Source organism: Pteropus medius, unplaced genomic scaffold, assembly GCF_902729225.1.
Source record: "Pteropus medius unplaced genomic scaffold, Ma_sr-lr_union100, whole genome shotgun sequence".
NCBI classification, from domain to species: domain Eukaryota; kingdom Metazoa; phylum Chordata; class Mammalia; order Chiroptera; family Pteropodidae; genus Pteropus; species Pteropus medius.
Window position 1 is genome coordinate 24,606,866 of NW_024350319.1, and position 20,327 is coordinate 24,627,192.

At 35.9% G+C, this 20,327-nt stretch overlaps 2 protein-coding genes across 12 annotated transcripts in view; both read right to left on the minus strand.

Moving 5' to 3' along the window:
* Window positions 1–7,971: 7,971 nt before the first annotated feature.
* BBS10 (Bardet-Biedl syndrome 10) lies at window positions 7,972–11,568 on the minus strand. 3 transcript variants are annotated; one of them, XM_039838892.1, is made up of 2 exons: window positions 11,297–11,568; window positions 7,972–10,898 (listed from the first exon to the last, which is right to left on the minus strand). In XM_039838892.1, exons 1-2 carry the CDS (start codon window positions 11,479–11,481, stop codon window positions 8,924–8,926), a joined length of 2,160 nt encoding a protein of 719 aa, XP_039694826.1. In that variant the 5' UTR covers window positions 11,482–11,568; the 3' UTR covers window positions 7,972–8,923. The 3 variants fall into 3 exon arrangements, with proteins under 3 accessions (XP_039694826.1, XP_039694828.1, XP_039694827.1); XM_039838894.1 differs by having other exon boundaries at window positions 11,367–11,500; XM_039838893.1 differs by having other exon boundaries at window positions 11,362–11,500.
* Window positions 11,569–14,181: 2,613 nt separating this feature from the next.
* OSBPL8 (oxysterol binding protein like 8) overlaps window positions 14,182–20,327 on the minus strand; it is a 146,241-nt gene continuing 140,095 nt past the window's right edge. For 4 of the 9 annotated variants that reach the window (XM_039838885.1, XM_039838883.1, XM_039838889.1 and 1 more), the window contains 2 exons: window positions 19,432–19,534; window positions 14,182–17,657 (listed from right to left, as the gene is read on the minus strand). In XM_039838885.1, the coding sequence (XP_039694819.1) occupies window positions 17,525–17,657; window positions 19,432–19,534 (236 nt within the window). In that variant the 3' untranslated portion in view covers window positions 14,182–17,524. The remainder of the gene's footprint in view (window positions 17,658–19,431; window positions 19,535–20,327) is intronic. The other 5 variants (XM_039838884.1, XM_039838888.1, XM_039838887.1 and 2 more) reach the window with 4 other exon arrangements.

Sequence of the window (20,327 nt, forward strand, 5' to 3'; positions counted from 1 at the left end):
TTAACTTATAACTTAAGATCAACTCTTAAAAAATAATAAGAAAATTTTCTTCCTGTACTATATTACCTGTTTATCTCACTGGGAATAAGCACAACTCACATGAAGAAATCCTCTAAATTCTGGGCACTGGAAGATGCACTTCAAAGGCTCACTCAAATGACTGGAAGTTGGTGTTTGCTGTGTTGGCTGGAAATTTTGCTAGGGCTGTGGATGAAGGTCTTGGTTCTCCCAGCTACTCCACTGCTGCTTGGGCTTCCTAACAGCTTGGTGGTTAATTTCCAAGAGGAGGAGTTCCAAGAAAACCAGGAGGTTCAATATTGCCTTTTATAACCTAAGAAGTCACACGGTGTCAATTTTATTAGAGTCTATCGGGCAAAGCAGTCGCAAGAGCCCACCCAAGTTTAAGGGGAGGGGACTTAGACTCCACCACTCCATAGGAACCAAGGCCATATGTAAGACCACATAGCAAAGGAAACATGGGAAAAAATACAATGTTACAACAAATTTCTACTATGTGACAGCCATAGTCCCTGCTGGCACGGGTCCCAAAGGTATCTGTTATTTTCATGCTGCCACACTTAGGGCACAAATTAGTTGTATAACTGAAAGACTGAAGGAAGGAGAGAAAAGGTAAAATTATATAGTCAATGAAGGAAGAATAAAGCTAATCTTTTTAAGTTCCTACTCAATAATGTGGCAGGAGACATGTTTATTGATCTTTACCACAGCTCTGTGAGGGTAGATACTATTACTACCACTCACAGATGAGGAAATTAAGGCAAAAGGGTATTTAGCAACCTGTTTAAAGTTTCACAACCAATAACTGGAAGAGCCAGATAAGCCACACTGGTCTGCTTGGCTTCAAAGACAGTTCTGTCCACTAGTCCACGCCTCAGAGTGTGGGACATAAACACAACCTGTAAAATGTTCCCCTTTTGTTTCTACTATGGAGTTCATTTTATTTCTCACTATACATAGATAAAAGGTCTCATTATTCTACTTCTCAAGAGTTAAAGTATTGCAAATAGTAGAAATGTATAAGTGGACTCTCCCCACCCCCTCTAAAATAACAAAGTCTTCTCAAGGAGCACATTAGATAACTCCTATCTCAATGCTCAAGTTTTCATCTGTTAATGCTCATGTAGGAATTACTACCTGGGGGATTATATAAGAACTCCTAACATTATTAAGACTAATTATATTGCAAGTTAATTTAAACTATAAGACATAATACAAATTAGAAGAATTCAGTATGGGAGTTAATTACTAAGTATAAAAACACATGTAAAGTTTGAAGGAAACACAAATGAGGCCTCAGGCTTTGCATATGTGTACTTTTAGAATAAGTATTAAGGTTAAATATACCATGGAGATCCATATTTAAAGGAAATGGATGCAGGGATCCCCTGTGGTGGAGGCACAGATAATGGAGTTCATCATAATCAGAAATCCCCCTGAGTCATTCATGGAGCACACTCAACTGGTAACTACATTTAATCTGAGCATGAGAAACTTGGTTGTAATGATCGGGGAGGTTTTACCTAGATACTTATTTACAAGATCTGGAATCAGATCAGTGGTGGAGGGATAAGGGTGTTTCTCTTTTATTTGATATTAAATACATCCAAAGAAGTAGTTGCGAATGACAGAGACTGAAAGAATTATGCACATTTTACCATGCTGTTAACATAAGCATAAATGCGATTCAATCATAATACGTCATCAATACATGCGGTTACAGGAAGACTTTTGGCACAGACTTGGAAATAAAATTTCCTACTGAAAGCTTCTCTTTAAAATGAACAAATACTTGTTTAGAACAGAGACATGATAAGTCATCTGAGGGAAACAGAGTTGGTTCCAGGCTGGTAGGATACCACAGTGATTTGGTATTTTAAGAAAAAACTGTCTATCAGAGTTCGGGTAGCACTGGAAACAAAAGAAAATGGAGTCATCAAGGCAAATGTTGGTTGGGTCTATGTGATCGCTGCCTGGGAGAAGGGGGCTCACTCAGTCTTTCAGAAAGTCCAGTCCTATTTATTCATCGATTCATTGAACTTTATTGAATATCTATTTACTAGGCTAGGCATTATCCTACATGCTGGAAATATGGAAATAAATAAATCAAAGTCTTCATGGAGTTTACATTCTAGTGGGGAAGGCAGTCAATACATTCTCTCTCTCTCTCTGTCAATACACACTCTCTTTCTCTAATAACATCAGATCAGTGTTTTTAAAAAAGCTTAACAAGGTAGGAAGAGAGTGAATGAGAGAGGTCATAGGGAGGGAACCTGGCATTATTCTAGATTGAAAGGTCAAAAAAGGCATTTGTGAGGTGATATTAAAGCAGAGATATCTGAATGAAGTGAGGAAGTGAGCCATATGAAGATCAGGGTGGAAGTGTTCCAAGTAAATGGAACAGCAAGTAGAAAGCTCAGAGGCCAGAATGGACTTGTATGTGTTCAGGAAATAGAAAGAAGGCTGTTTTTGTACTCATTCATGCTGTTTGTCAAACGTTCTGGTTGTCTCTCTTTCCAGGCACAAAGTGAGATTGTACTACCTGGATCTTCTGTGGATGAGTAGGCTATGTGATTAGTTCTGGGAATAGTGAGTCATGAGCAGAAATGATGTGTATCACTTATGGAGAGAGCCAATGAAAAGCCTTCTAGAGCTCCTTTTCTCTCTCTAGCCTGGTGACTGACATGCTCTAGATAGTGGCCACTCCATCAGTCTGAATCTAAGAGCGAGGAAGACAACAATGTGGGAACAGAGTCCCCAGCTAATCCCTAAAGGACATCAATGTGAGCAATAAATAAATTTGTTTCACATCTCTGAGATTTGGAGTTGTTACCTCAGTATGGCATAACCTTCCCCAACCGATACAGTGAGTGTAACTGGTGGCGAGAAAGCTAGAGGGAGAGTATGTTTGAGGATGAGATCTAAGGGAAAGGCAGAGGATGGATCATGCAGAGCCTTGTCGACAATATATACTAAATCTGGATTTCATTCTGTGTGAGGGAAGAACCTTTGGAGAACTTTGAGCATGGGAATAACATGATTTGCATATAAAAAGAATCATTCAGTCATGCAGAATGTAGTTCATAGGAAATAGATACTGAGGTATTTAGATGAAATGTCTACAACTTACTTTCACATGGTTCAGTAAAATGTTTTCCAGTGTGTGTATACATGCACAATGAGGGTAAAATGGTAATCGGTGTATCTAGATGAAGGGTATGGAGATGTTCATTGTACTCTTTTCTCAACATTTTTGTGGGTTTAAAATTTTTTTTAAATAAAAAGTTGGAGAATCACTTTAATTATAAAGACAGAAGCAAAGAAGACCATTAGGAGGCTGCTGTGAGACATGAAGTGGTTTGGGCTGCAGTGGCAATGGTGAGAAATGGGTGAATTTGAAATCTCTTTTGTATCTGGAACCAGCAGGATTTGCTGATAGAGTAGCTGTGGGATATGAAGGAAAGAGAGGAGTCAGGGTGTTTCTTAAGTTTTTGTCCTGAGCAAGTGGGAGACTGGCAATGCCATTAACTGAGATGAGACAGCAGAGGAAGAACTAGGTTTAGGGGATGGGAAATAGCCACGTTGACAGTGAGCATCCAAGCAGAGATTAGATTGGCAGTTGGATAAATGAGTTGAGAGTTCAGAGAGGTAGGCTGGAAATACAAAAACGGGAATTATCAGCATGCAGTGACACCCAAGTCATGGAACTGAACAGAATCCCCTAGGAAGCACGTGTAGGTGGAGAGGGCCCGACTGAGTGCTTGGGAACTGGAGCGCGAAGACTGGGAGGAGGATCATGGACTTAATTCGATTTCTCTTGTTCTGATTCCACGATTACTGAGCAACCATATGATTATTATTTGACTTCCCATATGGGTCCACCCATAAAGGAAAGATTGGTCAGATGAACTTGGAATATTCTAGTTTCCCGGGCAGTTCTCATGTAAAAAAGTTGATCACACTCATGAGTTTGGTTTGAGTCAGCCCCTGAGACAGATCTATTCTTAATGTGCTGACAAAATCTGATGGTGAGTCTGCGTAAGAGGGAGGGCTGTGGAAATCTTGAGGACATGAATGCTACACTGTTTGCTGGTACTCTTCCTCAGCTCGCGGTAGCTTGCTAAGAAAGAATGTTTCCAGAACTGGTGAGAAAACCCTAACCAAGGTATAGCTAAGAGAATATTCCCTTTCACTTATATCCCTTTTCTTTTGTCAAAGTTCTATTGATTTACTGTTCTCTCTCACATAGCTTTTCTTCCATGATCACCTTGCATTTTTTTATATCAGCATCCCTATTACTTTATTACTATATGGGGAGTATTCTCTATGTGTCTGCTCTAAATCTATGTTTAAAAATTTATTTCATCTTTATAGTATTTAAATGGTTCAAAAATCAAAATGACTTAAAGTATACACTGAGAATTCACCTTCCCACTTTTTCCCTATGCATGTTTCCCCCACCAAATCAAGGACCCTACCCATTAGTTTGTGTATCCATCTAGAGTTTAGGTTGTTGCCAATCTCTTGCTATTACAAAGCTGCAATGAAAAAATACATATATATATATATATATATAATATATATATATATATTATATATATATATAACTATATATATAGTTATTGAGCTGTAGTTTTTGTCTTCTCTGCTGTGATATGATGATGGGAAAGACATATTCTGCTCCTTTTGGGAGGGGATGAGAAATTTCTGATATAAAAGTTCAGGCTCAAATTGCATTCCTCTTCCCCGTCACTTTTAGTTTGAAACTTAAGTACCATGACTTCCAATACAGCATAATTAAATACCTCCCCTAGCTAAAGCAGTTTAGGGATGTTCAAGTTCAGCACTTTACTGCCTAAAATGGGGATAAAAATGACTTGTGCTGACCCAATGAAAAAAAATAAGGTTATTGGAGAATATGTGTTTATGAGAGGTGGACTGACATGTAACTTCAGAAAACAATAAAAACTCAGCTAAGTAGGAACCATAAAAGACCCCAAATAGCCACGGCAATCTTGAGAAAGAAGAACAAAGTTGAAAGTACCACACTGCCTGATATCAAACTATAAAACAAGTCTACAGTAATCAAAACAGCATGGTACTGGCATTTAAACAGATACATTGATCAATGGCACAGAACAGAGAGCCCAGAAATAAATCCACACCTATATGCTCACGTAATATATGACAAAGGAGGTAAGAATATACAATAGGGTAAAGACAGTCTCTTTAATAAGTGGTGTTGGGGAAATTGGACAGATACAGGCAAAAAAAAAGAAACTGGACCACCTTCTTACACCGTATACAGAATAGACTCAAAATGGATTAAAGACTTAAATGTAAGACCTGAAACCATAAAACTTCTAGAAGAAAACGTAGGCAGTAAACTCTCTGATATTGCTAACAGTAATTTCTTTTAGGATATATCTCCCCAGGCAAGGAAAACAAAAGAAAAAATAAACAAATGGGACTACATCAAACTAAAAAGTTTTTGTACAGCAAAGGAAACCATGAACAACAAAAAAGACAATCGACTAATTGGGAGAAGATATTCGCTAATGATATATTTGATAAGGGGTTAATATCCAAAACATATAAAGAACTCATACAACTTAACAACAAAACAACACAAACGATCCAATTAAAAAATGGGCAGAAGACCTGAACAGATACTTCTCCAAAGAGTAAATACAGATGGCCAACACACACATGCAAAGATGTTCAAGGTCACCAGTCATCAGAGAAATGCAAGCTGAAACCACAATGAGATATCACCACACACCTGTCAGAATGGCTATCATCAATAAATCAAAGAACAAGTGATTGCGAGGATGTGGAGAAAAGAGAACCCTCATACACTGTTGGTGGGATTGCAAATTGGTACAGCTGCTTTGGAAAACAGTCTGAGGTTTCTCAAAAAATTAAAATGGATATACTTTTTGACCCAGCAATTGCACTTCTGGGTATTTATCCAAAGAAATCCAAAATAATAATTCGTAAAGGTCCATGCACCCCAATATTCGTGGCAACACAATTTACAATAGCCAAGATATGGAAGCAACCTAAAAGCCCATCAACAGATGATTGGATAAAGATGTGGTTCATATGTACAATGGAATATTACTCAGCCATAAAAACACTTGCCATGTGCAACTACATGGATGGACCTAGAAAGTATTATTGCTAAGTGAAGGAAATCACGGAAAGAAAAATGACATATGATTTCACTTATTGTGGAATCTAAGGAACAAAATAAATGAACAAAATGAAAACAGACTTAAAAACACAGAGCACTATGGTTTGGCTGGGTGAAAAAGGTGAAAGGATTAAGAAGTACATATTGGTAGTTGCAAAATAGTCACAGGGATGTGAAGTACAACATAGAGAATACAGTCAATAATAATGTAATAACTATGTATAGCGACAGGTGGGTACTAGACTAATCGGGGAGATCACTTTGTAAATTCTATGTCTAATCACTATGCTGTACACCTGAAGCTAATATAAAAGAATACTGAACATCAACTTTAATTGAAAAAAAATAAAATAGCAAAAATAATAAAGCAAAACTATCATATTAAAAGAATAAATGGAAAAAATTATACAGCAATTTTAAAGCAGGTTCATATGTCTATGAATTCAGTATAAGAGCAAATTTATTCTCTCCCTATTTACAGAAATAAGAGTTATATGGCTTAAGCCTTACAAAAATGAAATTAATGTAAAAGACCATGAGATAATTGCATTATAGGGTGTTATAGTTTTTAAAAATATATTAGGCATCACTTTTTCAAGTTTAACTGTAACTAAATTTTATTTTGAGGTTTCTTTTTTAAGATGGAAAGTATTACATGTCTGTACGCTACTGAGAAAGATCCAGGAGAAGGGGCAAGGGGAGAATAATGATGTGGGAGGACTGAAGAAAATTAGAGTAGGAAAACCTTTAGGTAGGTCAGACAAAACTTATAATTTTACTTCCCACAAGAGTTACATATATACATGATTTAATGGCTGAATGTCACCTGCATGTTCATGCCTACAATTTTTTTTTAACTTTTTAAAAATTAAGTTCATTGGGGTAACACAGGTTAATGCAATTATATAATTTTCAGGTGTACAATTTGACATCTGTGTATCCTATTGTGATTACCACCTAAAGCCGTTTCCTTCAGCTACCATATATTTGATCCCCTTTACCCACTTAACCTCCCCCAAACCCCCTATATTTGACCCCCTTTAACCGTCTACTTCTCTTCTCCTACTCCCTACCTTCTGGTAACCACTAGTCTATAGTCCATGTCCATGAGTCTCTTTGCTCTGTTCATTTGTTGCTTTTAGGTTTATATCCCACATATAAGTGATATCATGTGCTTTTCAACTTTTTCTGTCTGGCTTATTTCGCTTAGCATGATTACCTTGAGGTCCATCCATTTTTGTCGCAAATGGCAGTATTACATCTCTTCTTATGGCTAGTAATATTCCATTGTATATATGTACCACAGCTTCTTTAGCCAATCATCTATCATAGGACACTTCATTTGCTTCCATGTCCTGGTCACTTGAATAATGCTGCTATGAACATCAGTGTGCAAATATCATTTTGGATATAGGTTTTCAAGTCTTTGAGGTAAATACCCAGTAGAGGGATTGCTGGATCATATAGTAGATCAATCCTTAGTTTTTTGAGGAACCTCCATACTGTTTTCCATAGTGACTGTACCAATTTGCATTCTTACCGGCAGTGTATGAGAGTTCCTTTTGTTACTAAATTTTAAACATCAGTTTTCCTAAATTCAACCCAAGTAGTGTCACTATCCATTAACCTTTGAGAAAAGGTGCATGAAGGCAGGAACCACATGTTTGCCAGGGTATATTCAGTACCTGGCATATAGTAAGCACTCAATAAGAATTTGTTTAATTAGTTAACTGGAAATATGTACTTAGGAGAACAAATTAAAGATAACAGTTTTATTCAACAAGCACTTCTGAATACTTGGTATAAACAGAGCATTGTCTTGGGTATTACAGAGTACTAAAAGTAGGAGACACTGTCTTATCGAGGGTAGACATACAGTATAATTTGCATTTATAAGCCTTTAAAATAAAATATCAACACTTTAAAATTCACATTAGAAAAATTATTTTAAATTATTTGTTACTACTGAATTCTGGATATGCACTAAGTATGAGAAAAAAGAAGCAAATACGTAATACATGAATTATTTTTATAAGCTCTTATGGGCCAGGAGAAAATTAAAGTATAAATTTCATATCCTTTCTGGAATTAACTTTTAATTACAGAAATGAAATTAAGTTCACAATGCATAAAGTCATATTTTTGGTAACATATTCAATGACATGGATGGTGAGACTCTCTTCAGGCTTTTCCACATGAAATGGAAATAAAGGGCCATATAAAAGTAAAAAGAAATTATGAGTAGGGAAAATAAGTTATTTTAAATGAACCAAATGTTTTATAAACAATTAAAATAGGATGGCATTTGAAGACCCCATCCAAATCTGAGATTAAATGATTCTATGAACTAAACACAGAAAGGTGAGGGAGTAGAGATGAAGAAAGTGAAAAAAGATAGAGAAGAGTAAAGAAAAGCCCTAAAGAAACACCCCTCCAAACACAGAGACTAACAGAGCTGAGACGCAGGGACAGTAAGGGGGAAGAACACATTTAGTCAGATCTGGCTTCCCTCATCTGAAGGCTACCTCCTCAGAACTGTTCCATAACGTAGTTTAACATTTGTGTCTGAATGCTGCTGGCCTCTCAAGACTTTTTAAATTATGCTGTTTTCCTTACTAGACTGAATCGCCTTGAGAATCAATGGTCACATACCTGCTCTCCTTCATGGCTTGAGTTAGATTATAACTTTGGTTTATTAAAAACTTAATTTTATAATTCTTCTTCAGAATCTAGATCATAAATTTCCTGAGGCTGTCTCTTAATATCGATTACCAAATCGATGGTTAAAATTTTTGTCAAACACTGAAGAACTGAAGTTAGTAACTGGTATTTACCAGAGACTGATTCCAAACCTGTATGACTGCTTACCAGGGGTTGGTTGGTTCGCAGCGCATGGAGAGCTCTCATATATACTTGTGGGAAGCTGTGATTTCCTTTTTTAGACTTATATAGGATTTTGGGAATGCCTAAAACTGCATTAGCTATTATCCTACTAACCATGGCTATTTCTGATTGCTGGCATTTTTTGGCATAGCTGAGAAGATAGGAATTTAACAAGATCTCAAAATTGCCACCCACTGGCAAAACACAACCTGCTGGTATAGATGAGAAACAGTAATTCTGGGCAGCACCCATCTCCAGTGACTTGTATCTCACTGGTAACATATTCCCCTTTCCAGCAATTTTTGTGATCTTTAAATTTTCATAAGAAATTTCTAGTCTACCGTTTTCTGTTGTTGAATTTGTAGAAGAATTACACTCAAATGGATCATGGTCATCAATTATCTTGGTTTTGTGTGGAGATAAACATCTCAATGTTTCATCTGTCTGGTATGTATCTGTTGGTGTCACTTTTGGTGTTGAACATGGAATATGTGTTTCTAATTCTACACTTGGAACTACCAAATTTGAATGTACTTTTAAATATCTCTGAGTTTCTGCCAGTCCATCTTTGTTCTTTACAACTGTGCCCTGATTTGGCCTTTGTATTGAGCCAATTTCTAGTAACTGATTACTTTCTGTCATATTCTTATAAATAAGAGGACTTAATGTATGATTTTTATCACTGACTTGTATCATGTAATTTAGATCAAGGTCTTTCAATAACTGCTGAAGCATTTTAAAAGCTCCATGTAAAGCATCCTCATGTTGTTTAACAAGACCCTGCACTGGTCCACAAAGAACTATACAGTGTGGTATAAACAAACATGTGCTAATCAAGCCAAGATGAACATATCTTTTGGATCTAAGAATAAGGGGCTTATAAAACTTCACCAAAGCAGTGTTCGAAATTTCATACTGTGAAAAGGCGTGCGGTAGTACAATAGGAGAAAGACCAATGATCCTCTGAATAAGAGAAATTTCTTCAGATGATAAACACTCCACCACTGATATGCTATTCAGTCCTGCATAATAAATAACTAAGTCCGGTTGTTTCACACTAGATAGCAGCAATTTTACATTCTGACTCTGTAAATGTTTCATTATTGCTTTTGTCCTTTCCATAATCCAAAATTGAGATGTCTGAAACTGTGCCTCTGAATTTAGAATAAACTCTGTTCCAAAAGTTGAAAAGAGAGGCTGAATACTTTCTGTTACTAGTACTATTCTTATGTCACCATCTGCTGGACAGTACACAGAAAAGTCTCTGTGAAGCACAAGTCCTGGTATGATCCTGGAATCTGAAACTGGAAGGCCAGTGACACCAACGTTCAACTCTACAAAACAGTCATCCACTAACTCGCATACCTCTTTGAACCCACTTTCACAAGCCATACACTTAAAAAAGTAGTCACACATTAATCGTGAAATAAAGTCGTGATTATTTCTTCCCACTCTTCCACAAAAGTATGCCCCTAAGAGCAACTCTACAGAGCTCCTACACAACGTTCTCTCTTTAGTGGATGAAGAAAAGATGGACAAAAAGTGTCTACTTAAGTGCTGGTCCATAACATAGTCTAATATTTGTGTCTGAAACATCAGAAGAGCTTGGGAAATAAATTTCCACTGACAACAATTTTTCCAATACCTTCCATGGGTTTGAATATTTTTGGAAATCAAGGAATCTTTTCCTTTGTCTGTGACTGCATGGAGTCCTCTGAGTAAATGGCAAAGAAAGATAATAAATGTCTTAGCACCATCTCCCGTTTTTCTCAGATGACTGGAAACACATGCCACCATCATCCTGTACAAAAAAGAAATAAAGCAACTCAGATTATCAGTGGGCTGCCTTCTTACATTTGGATCAAGTTGAAACAATGTTTTCAGAGCTATAAGCATAAAATGTGAATACTGTCCCATTGATAGTTTTAGTTTTTCCTTTGCCAAGTAATTTTGTTCTATTCCAAGATTCTAGAGTTGGGTGGAGCGGGGAGGAGAGAGGAATGAGAAGTGTTCTTAGAAGTTGATAAGATTTGACGTCCGGGGAAAGTGTTCCCTTAGGCATCGCTGTAACCCTGAGCGTACACTGGTCTTAGCCAAAGTCAGTTTTTCTAGCATAGCCTCAGGGATAAGTTCAGGGATATGGCCTGGGGTGCTCGTTTATGGCACGTTTTAATCGGCGGGAGTGTGGGACGCGGGTACCTGGCTAAGGGATGTTCTAAGTGTAGCGCCTCCAGGAGGCGGCCTCCATCCCGGCTGAGCAGTACCTCACCGGTAGGCTTCGTACACAGAACTTGACGACCTTCAGGCCCCACGCAGCAGCTCACGATGGTTTCCAGCACCTCCGCGACCTGTAACGCCGCCTTCACAGACCCTGCAGCGGCCATAGCCCTTCGAGTTCCCGCCGCTCTGCTCGCAGACTACGACCACCGCCAGGAGGGGCGGGTTGTGGCACGGCCGGAGGCGGAAGAGGCGGGGAGGCCGGAAACCCGGGCAGCTCCGCTTCTTGGTTGGGCGAGGAGGCTGCCCTTCCGCCCGCTCGGCTGAAAAGCGGCGCTTTTCTGCGGGTTGAGGCTAGCGGTTCAATAGCCCGGAAGTTAGAAAAGAGGTCAGGATTTCCCAGGATTTGTCCTTGGAGCGGAAACCGCTGGCCTTCTCTTGGTCCCTAGGTAAATTTGTTCCCTTCCGGTAGCTTCGAGTACCACCAAATCCCTTTGTCTCCTAAGATGTTTCCTTCCTAAGTCGGCATGGTAATGGAGCCTATGGGAAGGAGGGAATGGTCACCGCGGGTAGGACTCGTTTTGTTCCCTGCCCCACTAAAAGCTCCTCGTTTCGTAGCAAAACTTCTGCCTTGGACTTATGCATATTCTGTCCACTCTCCATCAGTTGCTCTCCTTCCATTCACGAAAGCAGTTTAGGGATGCAGGATAGATAGGGAGGGGCCTGGTCAAGGTCACCAGCTGCAGGCTTTATGCTTTCTGCGGCGTACTTTGCCACATTTCCTGGGCCAGGTATCACTATGAAATGCCAGCCACCACAATTTATCTTTAGCAGAGGCGATAGATGACTTAGGCACATAGGTGGTCAATAGTATGTTTTAAAAACAGTGGCCTGACAGATACAGTCCAACGGCAGAGAAAAAACAAGCGGAACACCTTTATATATTAAAATACATGCTGTCTTAAGGATGAAATGGTTAAAAGCATGGGCTTAAGATTTGGACCTGGATTTGCTCTACCATTTACTTACCTGTGACATTCATTACGGAACTTTTGTCCACTTCTTTTATCTTAAAAAAAAAAAAAAAGATTATAGATATAAATGAAGGTGAGAATGTTTACAAAGCACTTACATGGTGCCCAGCATATATTAAGCACTCAACAGTCAGATATGTACAGCTCACTCATCAAATTACTCTTGACATGTCACCACTGAATGGGCCCACTTTCTCTACAAGAAAGGGATATTTGGTTAAGGTGCAGAAGAGACGATTAGCATAATAGAGGACATCTATTAAGAGAGTGGGCAATATTAGTAAGAAAATTATCTTGTAGATGTTTCATTGGAATTGAACAGTGAGTTGTTTTTCTTACTTTATTCCTATGCATGGAGCAGGAGAAACCTGTAAGCCCTCCCATCTTTTCCTGCCAATTAATAAGACAGAACCAACTGACCATTAGCCAGAAGCAACTGGACCCCGAGGAGAAAGCAAGAAAGGGAGGGGAGGAGGATGGAGGAAAACCAGAGAAGGATAATTTCTTGGAACTCATCTGAAGTTGACTCAGTATAAATAGGTGATTTGAGGGGAAAAAACTTTTTCATATGGGTTTTGTGTATACGCTTACTAGAAAAGTATTTTCCGGTTCTACCCATCACAAAGGGGTCACATTACTCATAAGATTCGAGCAGCAGATTGTTCCAAACATTAAAAGTGAAGAGCTGCGATCAGAGTTCTAGTTAAGTGTACACTGGAAAGAATGCGCACTGAAGTCAAACATGGATTCAAACTGGTGCTCGCTATTATTCTTACTATGAAGCTTTTGGAATTGTTTAACTTCTCTGAGCTTCAGATTCTTCATCTATGAAATCGGAATAACTTCTACTTAAGATTATGAGTACTTAGGAAGAATGAATATAGAGTAAAGCAAACTTTAGGGATTCTGTGAAGTCCCAAGCCCTGCACAACCTTCACAATTACCACCACGCAAAAATTTATTTTAATTTAAAAATTAGGACTAAGTAATTTAGTCACCATATATCATAAGTCAAAGTAATCTGATCACAATTTGTTCTTTTTAAAAATTTTATTTAGAATGCCTACTTGAAGAAGTTAGCATAATTTTACAGATCATTAGAAAAATTGTTTTGTCTCTGCAAACATTTATGATAGGTTGGGAATAAGAGATTAGAAATGTAATACATTACAAAACAGTAGCCTATGACTATCTGTACATTTACAATGCACCTCAAGGAAAAGAATTTGACAGTGTGCTGTACTTACACTGCAGATAACATACTTCTATTATATAAAACTGACCAGTGGTCGTGTTTGAATTTATAAATGACCATCAATCAGAAGTTTAACTTAGATATACATTTAGCATGATAAAAAGTGAAAAAAATTTCAACTCAAGTTCTGTGGCTCATCAGTTCAAATATTTTGTGGCATTGTCTTTAAATAATTTTCAATATTGTAATAGAATAATTTTACATAATGCAGAAAATTTTCTAAATATTTTAGAAAGTATATTCACATTCATTTTGTCATGGGTTTCTTGTTGCTCTTCTAAATATGTTAATTATGCTTAGGAAACACTGGTCCTATACAATTTTAACAGTCCATCTTCAATTAAAAACTAACGAAACAAACAGTATGTTAAAAGTAACAAAAGGTAAGTTAAATATACTAAATTCACACTATAGGTAAACAAAATGAAACCAAATTATGTAATAGTGGCAGATTATACATTTTAAAGAACCTCTTTTACCATGTAAGTCAAATAAAATAGAAGTTGAAATGTTAACTTAGTGATTTCTGTGGGGTTCCCCTACCCCACTGTTCAAATTGGAAAATTTGGTACAAATGCTAATTTTAATATTTTATTTCTGTACTAAATTTAACATAATTCAAAATAATATACAGTATCAATAATGCCATCATCACCTTATATCGAACAAAGAAAAAACAACTCCAAAATATATTCACTGCTCACTAGAAATGCTAGACACTGGGAAAAATGGAATTTTATACATTTGTTTTCTTAAATATTTGACTAAGATATTCTTCAAAAAGTTAAAACTGCCTTTCACAGAATTTTGTGTGTATATGGCACAAGTTGACACCAAAACAGTGTGAATTCCATCAAAAAGGCACTGTTTACAATACTCAGAATAATCTGACAAATCTACTTCAATGATGTGTGAGGGTAAATAATATATTTGAAATAGCTATATAGACAAACCGTTATAAAAGTACAGCATTACCATTTAAATATACTTAGCTATATAAAAGGAAATAAAGTGACACAGAAAAATGATCCTTTTATGACAAGCCTATAAACACTTTGTATCATTATAGTTCTGTAACATAAAATGACAAAAAGTATTTTCTTAAAGGCACAAAAGCGTGAATACTAAATGAGGGCTGTATTTTACAAGGCCAGTTTTTTCAACAGAATGGTGACAAAGATTACACTGTACCTTATAAGTGATACAAAAAAGTATTGACATGAAATACAAGTGAACTATCTATTGCTGAAACTTTACTTATTTCACATGCCCTAATTATTGTCTTTTCATGGGCCAGCTGCATCTTGCTAAATGGTGAATAACAAAGGCATAGCACATTTAATAACTAAAACAGAAAAGCACATTTCAATAATTCTTACCTAAATTTTCATTTGAAAAAATAAAATTTTTGATCAAATGAAAATAACAGGTCATAAGTTCTTAAATCCTAGAAACCATTATGAGGCTCTCAGACAATTGGGAATTGTAAATCACAATTGTTATGAATTCACGTGTGAAAGAAGATTAATCTTAGGTAGAGAACATTCAAAGTCATTTACATATATGGCTAAATACAAAGTTAATTGTTTTAAAGGATTCACATACTAAGCCTGGTATAAGCAGTAATCTAACATTAAGCCGCCAATTCCTGAGTTTTGTGTTCAGTTCACAGAAAGGAGCTCATACAACTAAAAGCATAAGACTATTAGATTAGATAAAATGCTTTGAGTGTACAAGAAACAGTCTTGAGTAATCCTGCTCTTTCTCATGAAATAGTTTTTGACTCTGGGTAGGTAATAAGAACCCATAACATCTGTCCTAAAAAGAAAATTTTTAAGAATAAAGAAAATAACTACCTTTCCAGTCTTAGAAAGATACATATACAAATAAAACACTATTTAGACCAAATGAAAATAACCCACAAGTGGATAAGACTAAAACCTCAAAGGGGGGGTTACCAACAAAAAATTTTAAGTTTTCAGGGTTTAATGATGAAATGACTTTTGTGATCAGCCAAATTATATATAATATAAATTAATACTGATTTAAACCATAAAAAGCTCAAATTGTACAATATTTACAAAATATATATCAGTGAATAGATAGTTGAGCATAACATTGGTAACAGAAAGTGAGTACAATATTACAGTGACAGGTATGAAATACAAACATAAAACCTCCACCTGTTCTAGTGCAGTTACATTAATTATATCAATACTTATCCTGGGTATAGGTACATCTTATCTGTGTTTTAATCAATTTACAAAATGTTTTCACATGTACATACGGAATATAGCATTGTTTTGCCAAAAATACATGGGAAATAGCTCTTCATAAAACCTAAGGATACTTAAGATAGCTACATCAGGAAAAAAGCAGGCTCTTTTTTGTCCTTTTCAATTTTCGTAATTTAGCAACCATTCTTTCATTTTATCATAGCATTAAACAATTGATTGTAATTTTACTAGTGTCCAACAGTCTCTTCTTAGACAAAAGCAAATGTAGCCAGAGCAATTATTCTGACCATCATTTTCATTAATATCCATTTTGAAATCTATACTTTCATGATTCTAAGGTATATCTTAGAACAATGTGTTCCTAACCTTAACTTACATTTGCAAAAATTGCTTTTGAGGACTATAAATATTTATGTAAAGACATAAAGTAAAAATGTTAAACTAAAAAAAAAAAAATTAGGAAAAAGTTTGCCTGAGCCTGAATAAAAAGGAATCTTGAAGAATTGTCATTTCTGCCACAGAATTACGTCACTAAGAACCGTAGAGGGTAATAAAAAAAATTAAACTTCAGAACTTGATGTTCTTAGATGCTCAATTTATTGCACATTTTAAAGAAAATGATTTTAATGTACACATAAATGCCACCACACCAAGTATCTTTTCTTATAGCCTTTCTCTTATTTGGCTTTTGAAGTAAAATATTAGTTTTAATTTTTTCTATTCTACTTCTTCACTGGACACACTAGGGTCTAAATGAAAACTAAAGTAAGTTTTTCATAATGAAAAAACATGTATTACCAGCATTTCATATACCCTATAAACAAGTCTAGAATTTGGCCTGTGTTATTGGACCGAGTTAAAAAAACAAAAATAAAAAAGGATAGCAACCAATTTTGACCACGCTTTTTTCAATAAGTGCTTAAGGTATTATATAGGTATGATAAGAAAGATGTAATCTATAGATCCAAGTAGCTGCATACCATTTTTTATGTTGATATACACGTACGTGCATTTGTATCTATATAAATATTAAATTCTAGGGGTTAAAAAAATCTTGTGTAAACTTTTTAAAAAGCAATTTGCCACCTTGTACCTCTCGATATATTAATTTTGACCACACTTTTTTTAGCTGGTTCTAAGAAGACAATGGAACTGGGTGCTTTGGAAATGATTTTTTTTTTTTAACAGTACAGTGTATTGACCTATTTATAATGTCTATTATCCCATCATTTCCCATTTTGTAATTCCTTATTGATAAAAGTTTTCTGCCTATTTTATGAAGAAAATAGATTACTATACATATATTTCTAATGTTGATAGCATTTTTGTTATGAGCGTTAGTGCTGTATCTCAGAACATACTATAGAATACGAAGACTACTGTCAGGTATACATAAGATACAATTGTGTACACATGTGGATTTATTATACTCACATGTAGACACATTTTCACAAAAGCTAGAAATGTTCTGGCACTTAACATATAGCTCACATTAATAATGAAATAGAATAACTCTTATTCCAAGTTAAGGATAAAAGGTATGAAAGGTCAATACCTTTACATTTAAATCTAAGGTTTTGTTTCAGAAATATTGTGATGTTTTAATAAAGACCAAACCAACTTGAACATTGGTCCCAGGCCAAATCTGATCATTCCAGTTCATTGATTCAACTGTAAAGAACTTCTATTTAAACATGAAGTTTATTATGACTTGAAGCAAAATCAGAAGGAAAATGATGAAGTAGTCTTTTTGTTGCAGAAAATAATCCGTAGCAGGTGAGCTTGAAACCAAGTGATTTCGAAGAGCCATAATATTTCTACAAAAAAAAAACAATAAGTTTTATAATTATTTGTCAAAAATGTCAGCACAGAACTCATAATTTGACATATGGTCACAGAGCACTTAATTACATGAACAAAAGTAGTTCAATCAGTTACTACTATCTTACCAGGGAGCTGATTATGCTATGTAGAGCCATTATTAGGTCTTGTCTAAATCTATATTCCACATTGTACCACACATATTACTTAATGATGTGCATCAAACAAATTATTAAAGTTTGATGATGTCGAAATATATAACCTCTATTATCACAGTGGTTTTAAAACAAAAATTTTGCTTCTTAGTTGACCCACTAAGGTTCTTTTATCTTTAGGGGGAGAGAGGTTGAACTGGAGAAAAATCCTAAATTACCCAGGAAAAAATAATACCACAGATTTCATGGCATTCCTAATTTGAAGAATGCGCTATAGAAATTTCATATGCTAACAGAAATAAAATGTTAATTTAGTCATGAAATGAGCTTAAATTATCCTCACGCCACCCTAAATACTCTGGCTAAAAAGAGCTGATTAGTGAAGACCTTTTCTGACTTCTTTTAATGTCTTACCAGTGTAGAGAAAGAAACAGATGAAACAAGTAGGCTCATTAATTAATATATATAATTAAATTAGGAGACTTAAGCACTTTACATAAGGACTAATGATACTGAGATGCAGCAGATATGCTCCCTGCTATAGAGGACCTCACGTCTAATGGAAGGAGAGGTGCAGTAAACAGACACAATAACAACCTTTGTAGTGTAGTAAGCACTTAAAATGAATATGTATAGGAAGCTAAACAAGCCTAGTGGACAGATTAATAATTGTACAGTACAGGGTGAATAATTAGCAATGTTATAAAAAGGGTGGCATTTGAAATATTCTGAAGGATAAACAGGGATTTTCTTGATGGGCAGAGTAGGAGGAAGGGCAATCTAAGAAGTGGATTCGATGAGAAAAGATGAGAGAAAGCAGTATTTTCTGGAGATGTGAGGAGTTTCATAGGACTTGAGATGGGATGGGTGTAGAGGGATGGAAGGAGATAGGCTGTAGATGAAAATAGCAACTAAATATGAATCATAAGATCACCATGTACAGAGAAAATCTCTCTAAAAGAAAATCCTCCATAACATCTAACATTAAGTGCCAAATACACAAAAGCAGGCTGGCTAATATTTAAAAATTGAGCATCTAATATAGCAATAGGAGGCAATCAATCTGAACTCATGCTAGCCTTAGCAATGCACAGCAGGATAAGGACCCTTTTCCCTCCAAAGAAAACTTTGTAGGTAGTTGCTGGATCATGGGGAGGTGTGTGTGGGGAAAAGTCTGGGACTACAAGTGGAGCACTTGAAGGTCTTAGGGTGGTGGCTATTTACTCATTGTCATGAAAATATTTCAAATTTTCAACAACTGTTGCATTGCACTTAACATTAGCCATGTACAAAAGGGACTGCAGAAACCTTTAGGTTAACTAGAAACCACCTCACTTCCACATCCAACCCAGCTACATTCCTAGTATGCTTCTGCAATAAGATAAAGACATTCCAATTCCACCCTCAAAGATGAGAAAAAATAACTTCCCCCTCTCCGCCAATATTTTAGTGCTGAAAGAATTTCATACATTTCAGTCATCAGGTGATGGAAGCCAAGGTTCTATTTTAGCTTAGCAATGATATAAAAATGTAAAGTCAGCATATATTTCCTACGTAACAGGATTCTTAACTACTCTTCTGAACTCAAACAATAGTCACTGTCAGTATATATTACCTTTTAATTTCTTCCTGTGTTTGTTTTATAGATTCGATGGAATTTTGAATGTCTCCCAGTTCTATCCCTTTCTTTCTTCTTGTACTTGGTTTTACTGATTGAGCTAAAAGGACATTTAGAATGAACTTGGTGAAAATAGTGAACAGATTATACACAATCTACATTTCAGCTTAATGATTCTCATGTAATAAAAATTTTCCTAGGCATTATTTTTATGGCTCAGAGATTAACATGATAATACTAATACTCTGCATTTTTGAAGTTTTAATCATATCATTTCAAAAGTAGAACACTACATACTTAATGTAACCACAAATTAGTTAAATTTGTTTTATTTTTTAAATTAAAATAGACAAAATAGTTCATTAAAAATACATATATTAATTTGGACAAGGTATTGCTCTCTTCTGTCTCTTGCCCATTTGCCTACATTTGAAGAATTCGGCTTTTTTAGCTCCCTTTTCAGTTTTTTATTAATTGTTAATATCATCTTTATTCCCCTAGTCACCCAAACTTTAAACCTTTCCAACTGGTTTTGAATCTCTTCTAGAAATTTTTATTGTCACACGTTAAGTGCTCAATAAATGTCAGCTGATACATTATAGGCAATATAACAGAAGGATAACAGGGTGAATTAAGAAGGAAAAATATCTGCATATACAACATATATATATGGTCCTGGGCAGGTTAACCTGTGTCTCAGTTTCCTTTTCTATGAAATGGGAACAACAGTGTAACTAACACTCCCTTCTAGCACACTGGTACCATGCAACTCTTGCTTTTAAACTTTTGCTCATTTTACTCCTCTTTTACTCCAGTAGTTTTTCTCCTACCTGCATCTCTCAAGCCTAGACTGCTGTAGTCCGTTACAATTCGTCAGGGTTCCCTAAGAACAC

Bases quoted from the DNA above. Each gene is read 5' to 3' on its own strand.
- BBS10 (XM_039838892.1), bottom strand. From the start codon at position 11,481: ATGGCCGCTGCAGGGTCTGTGAAGGCGGCGTTACAGGTCGCGGAGGTG. The intron at 10,899-11,296 runs GTACCCGCGTCC...TTTTTTGTACAG, and splicing joins TTAGAACATCCCTTAGCCAG to GATGATGGTGGCATGTGTTT.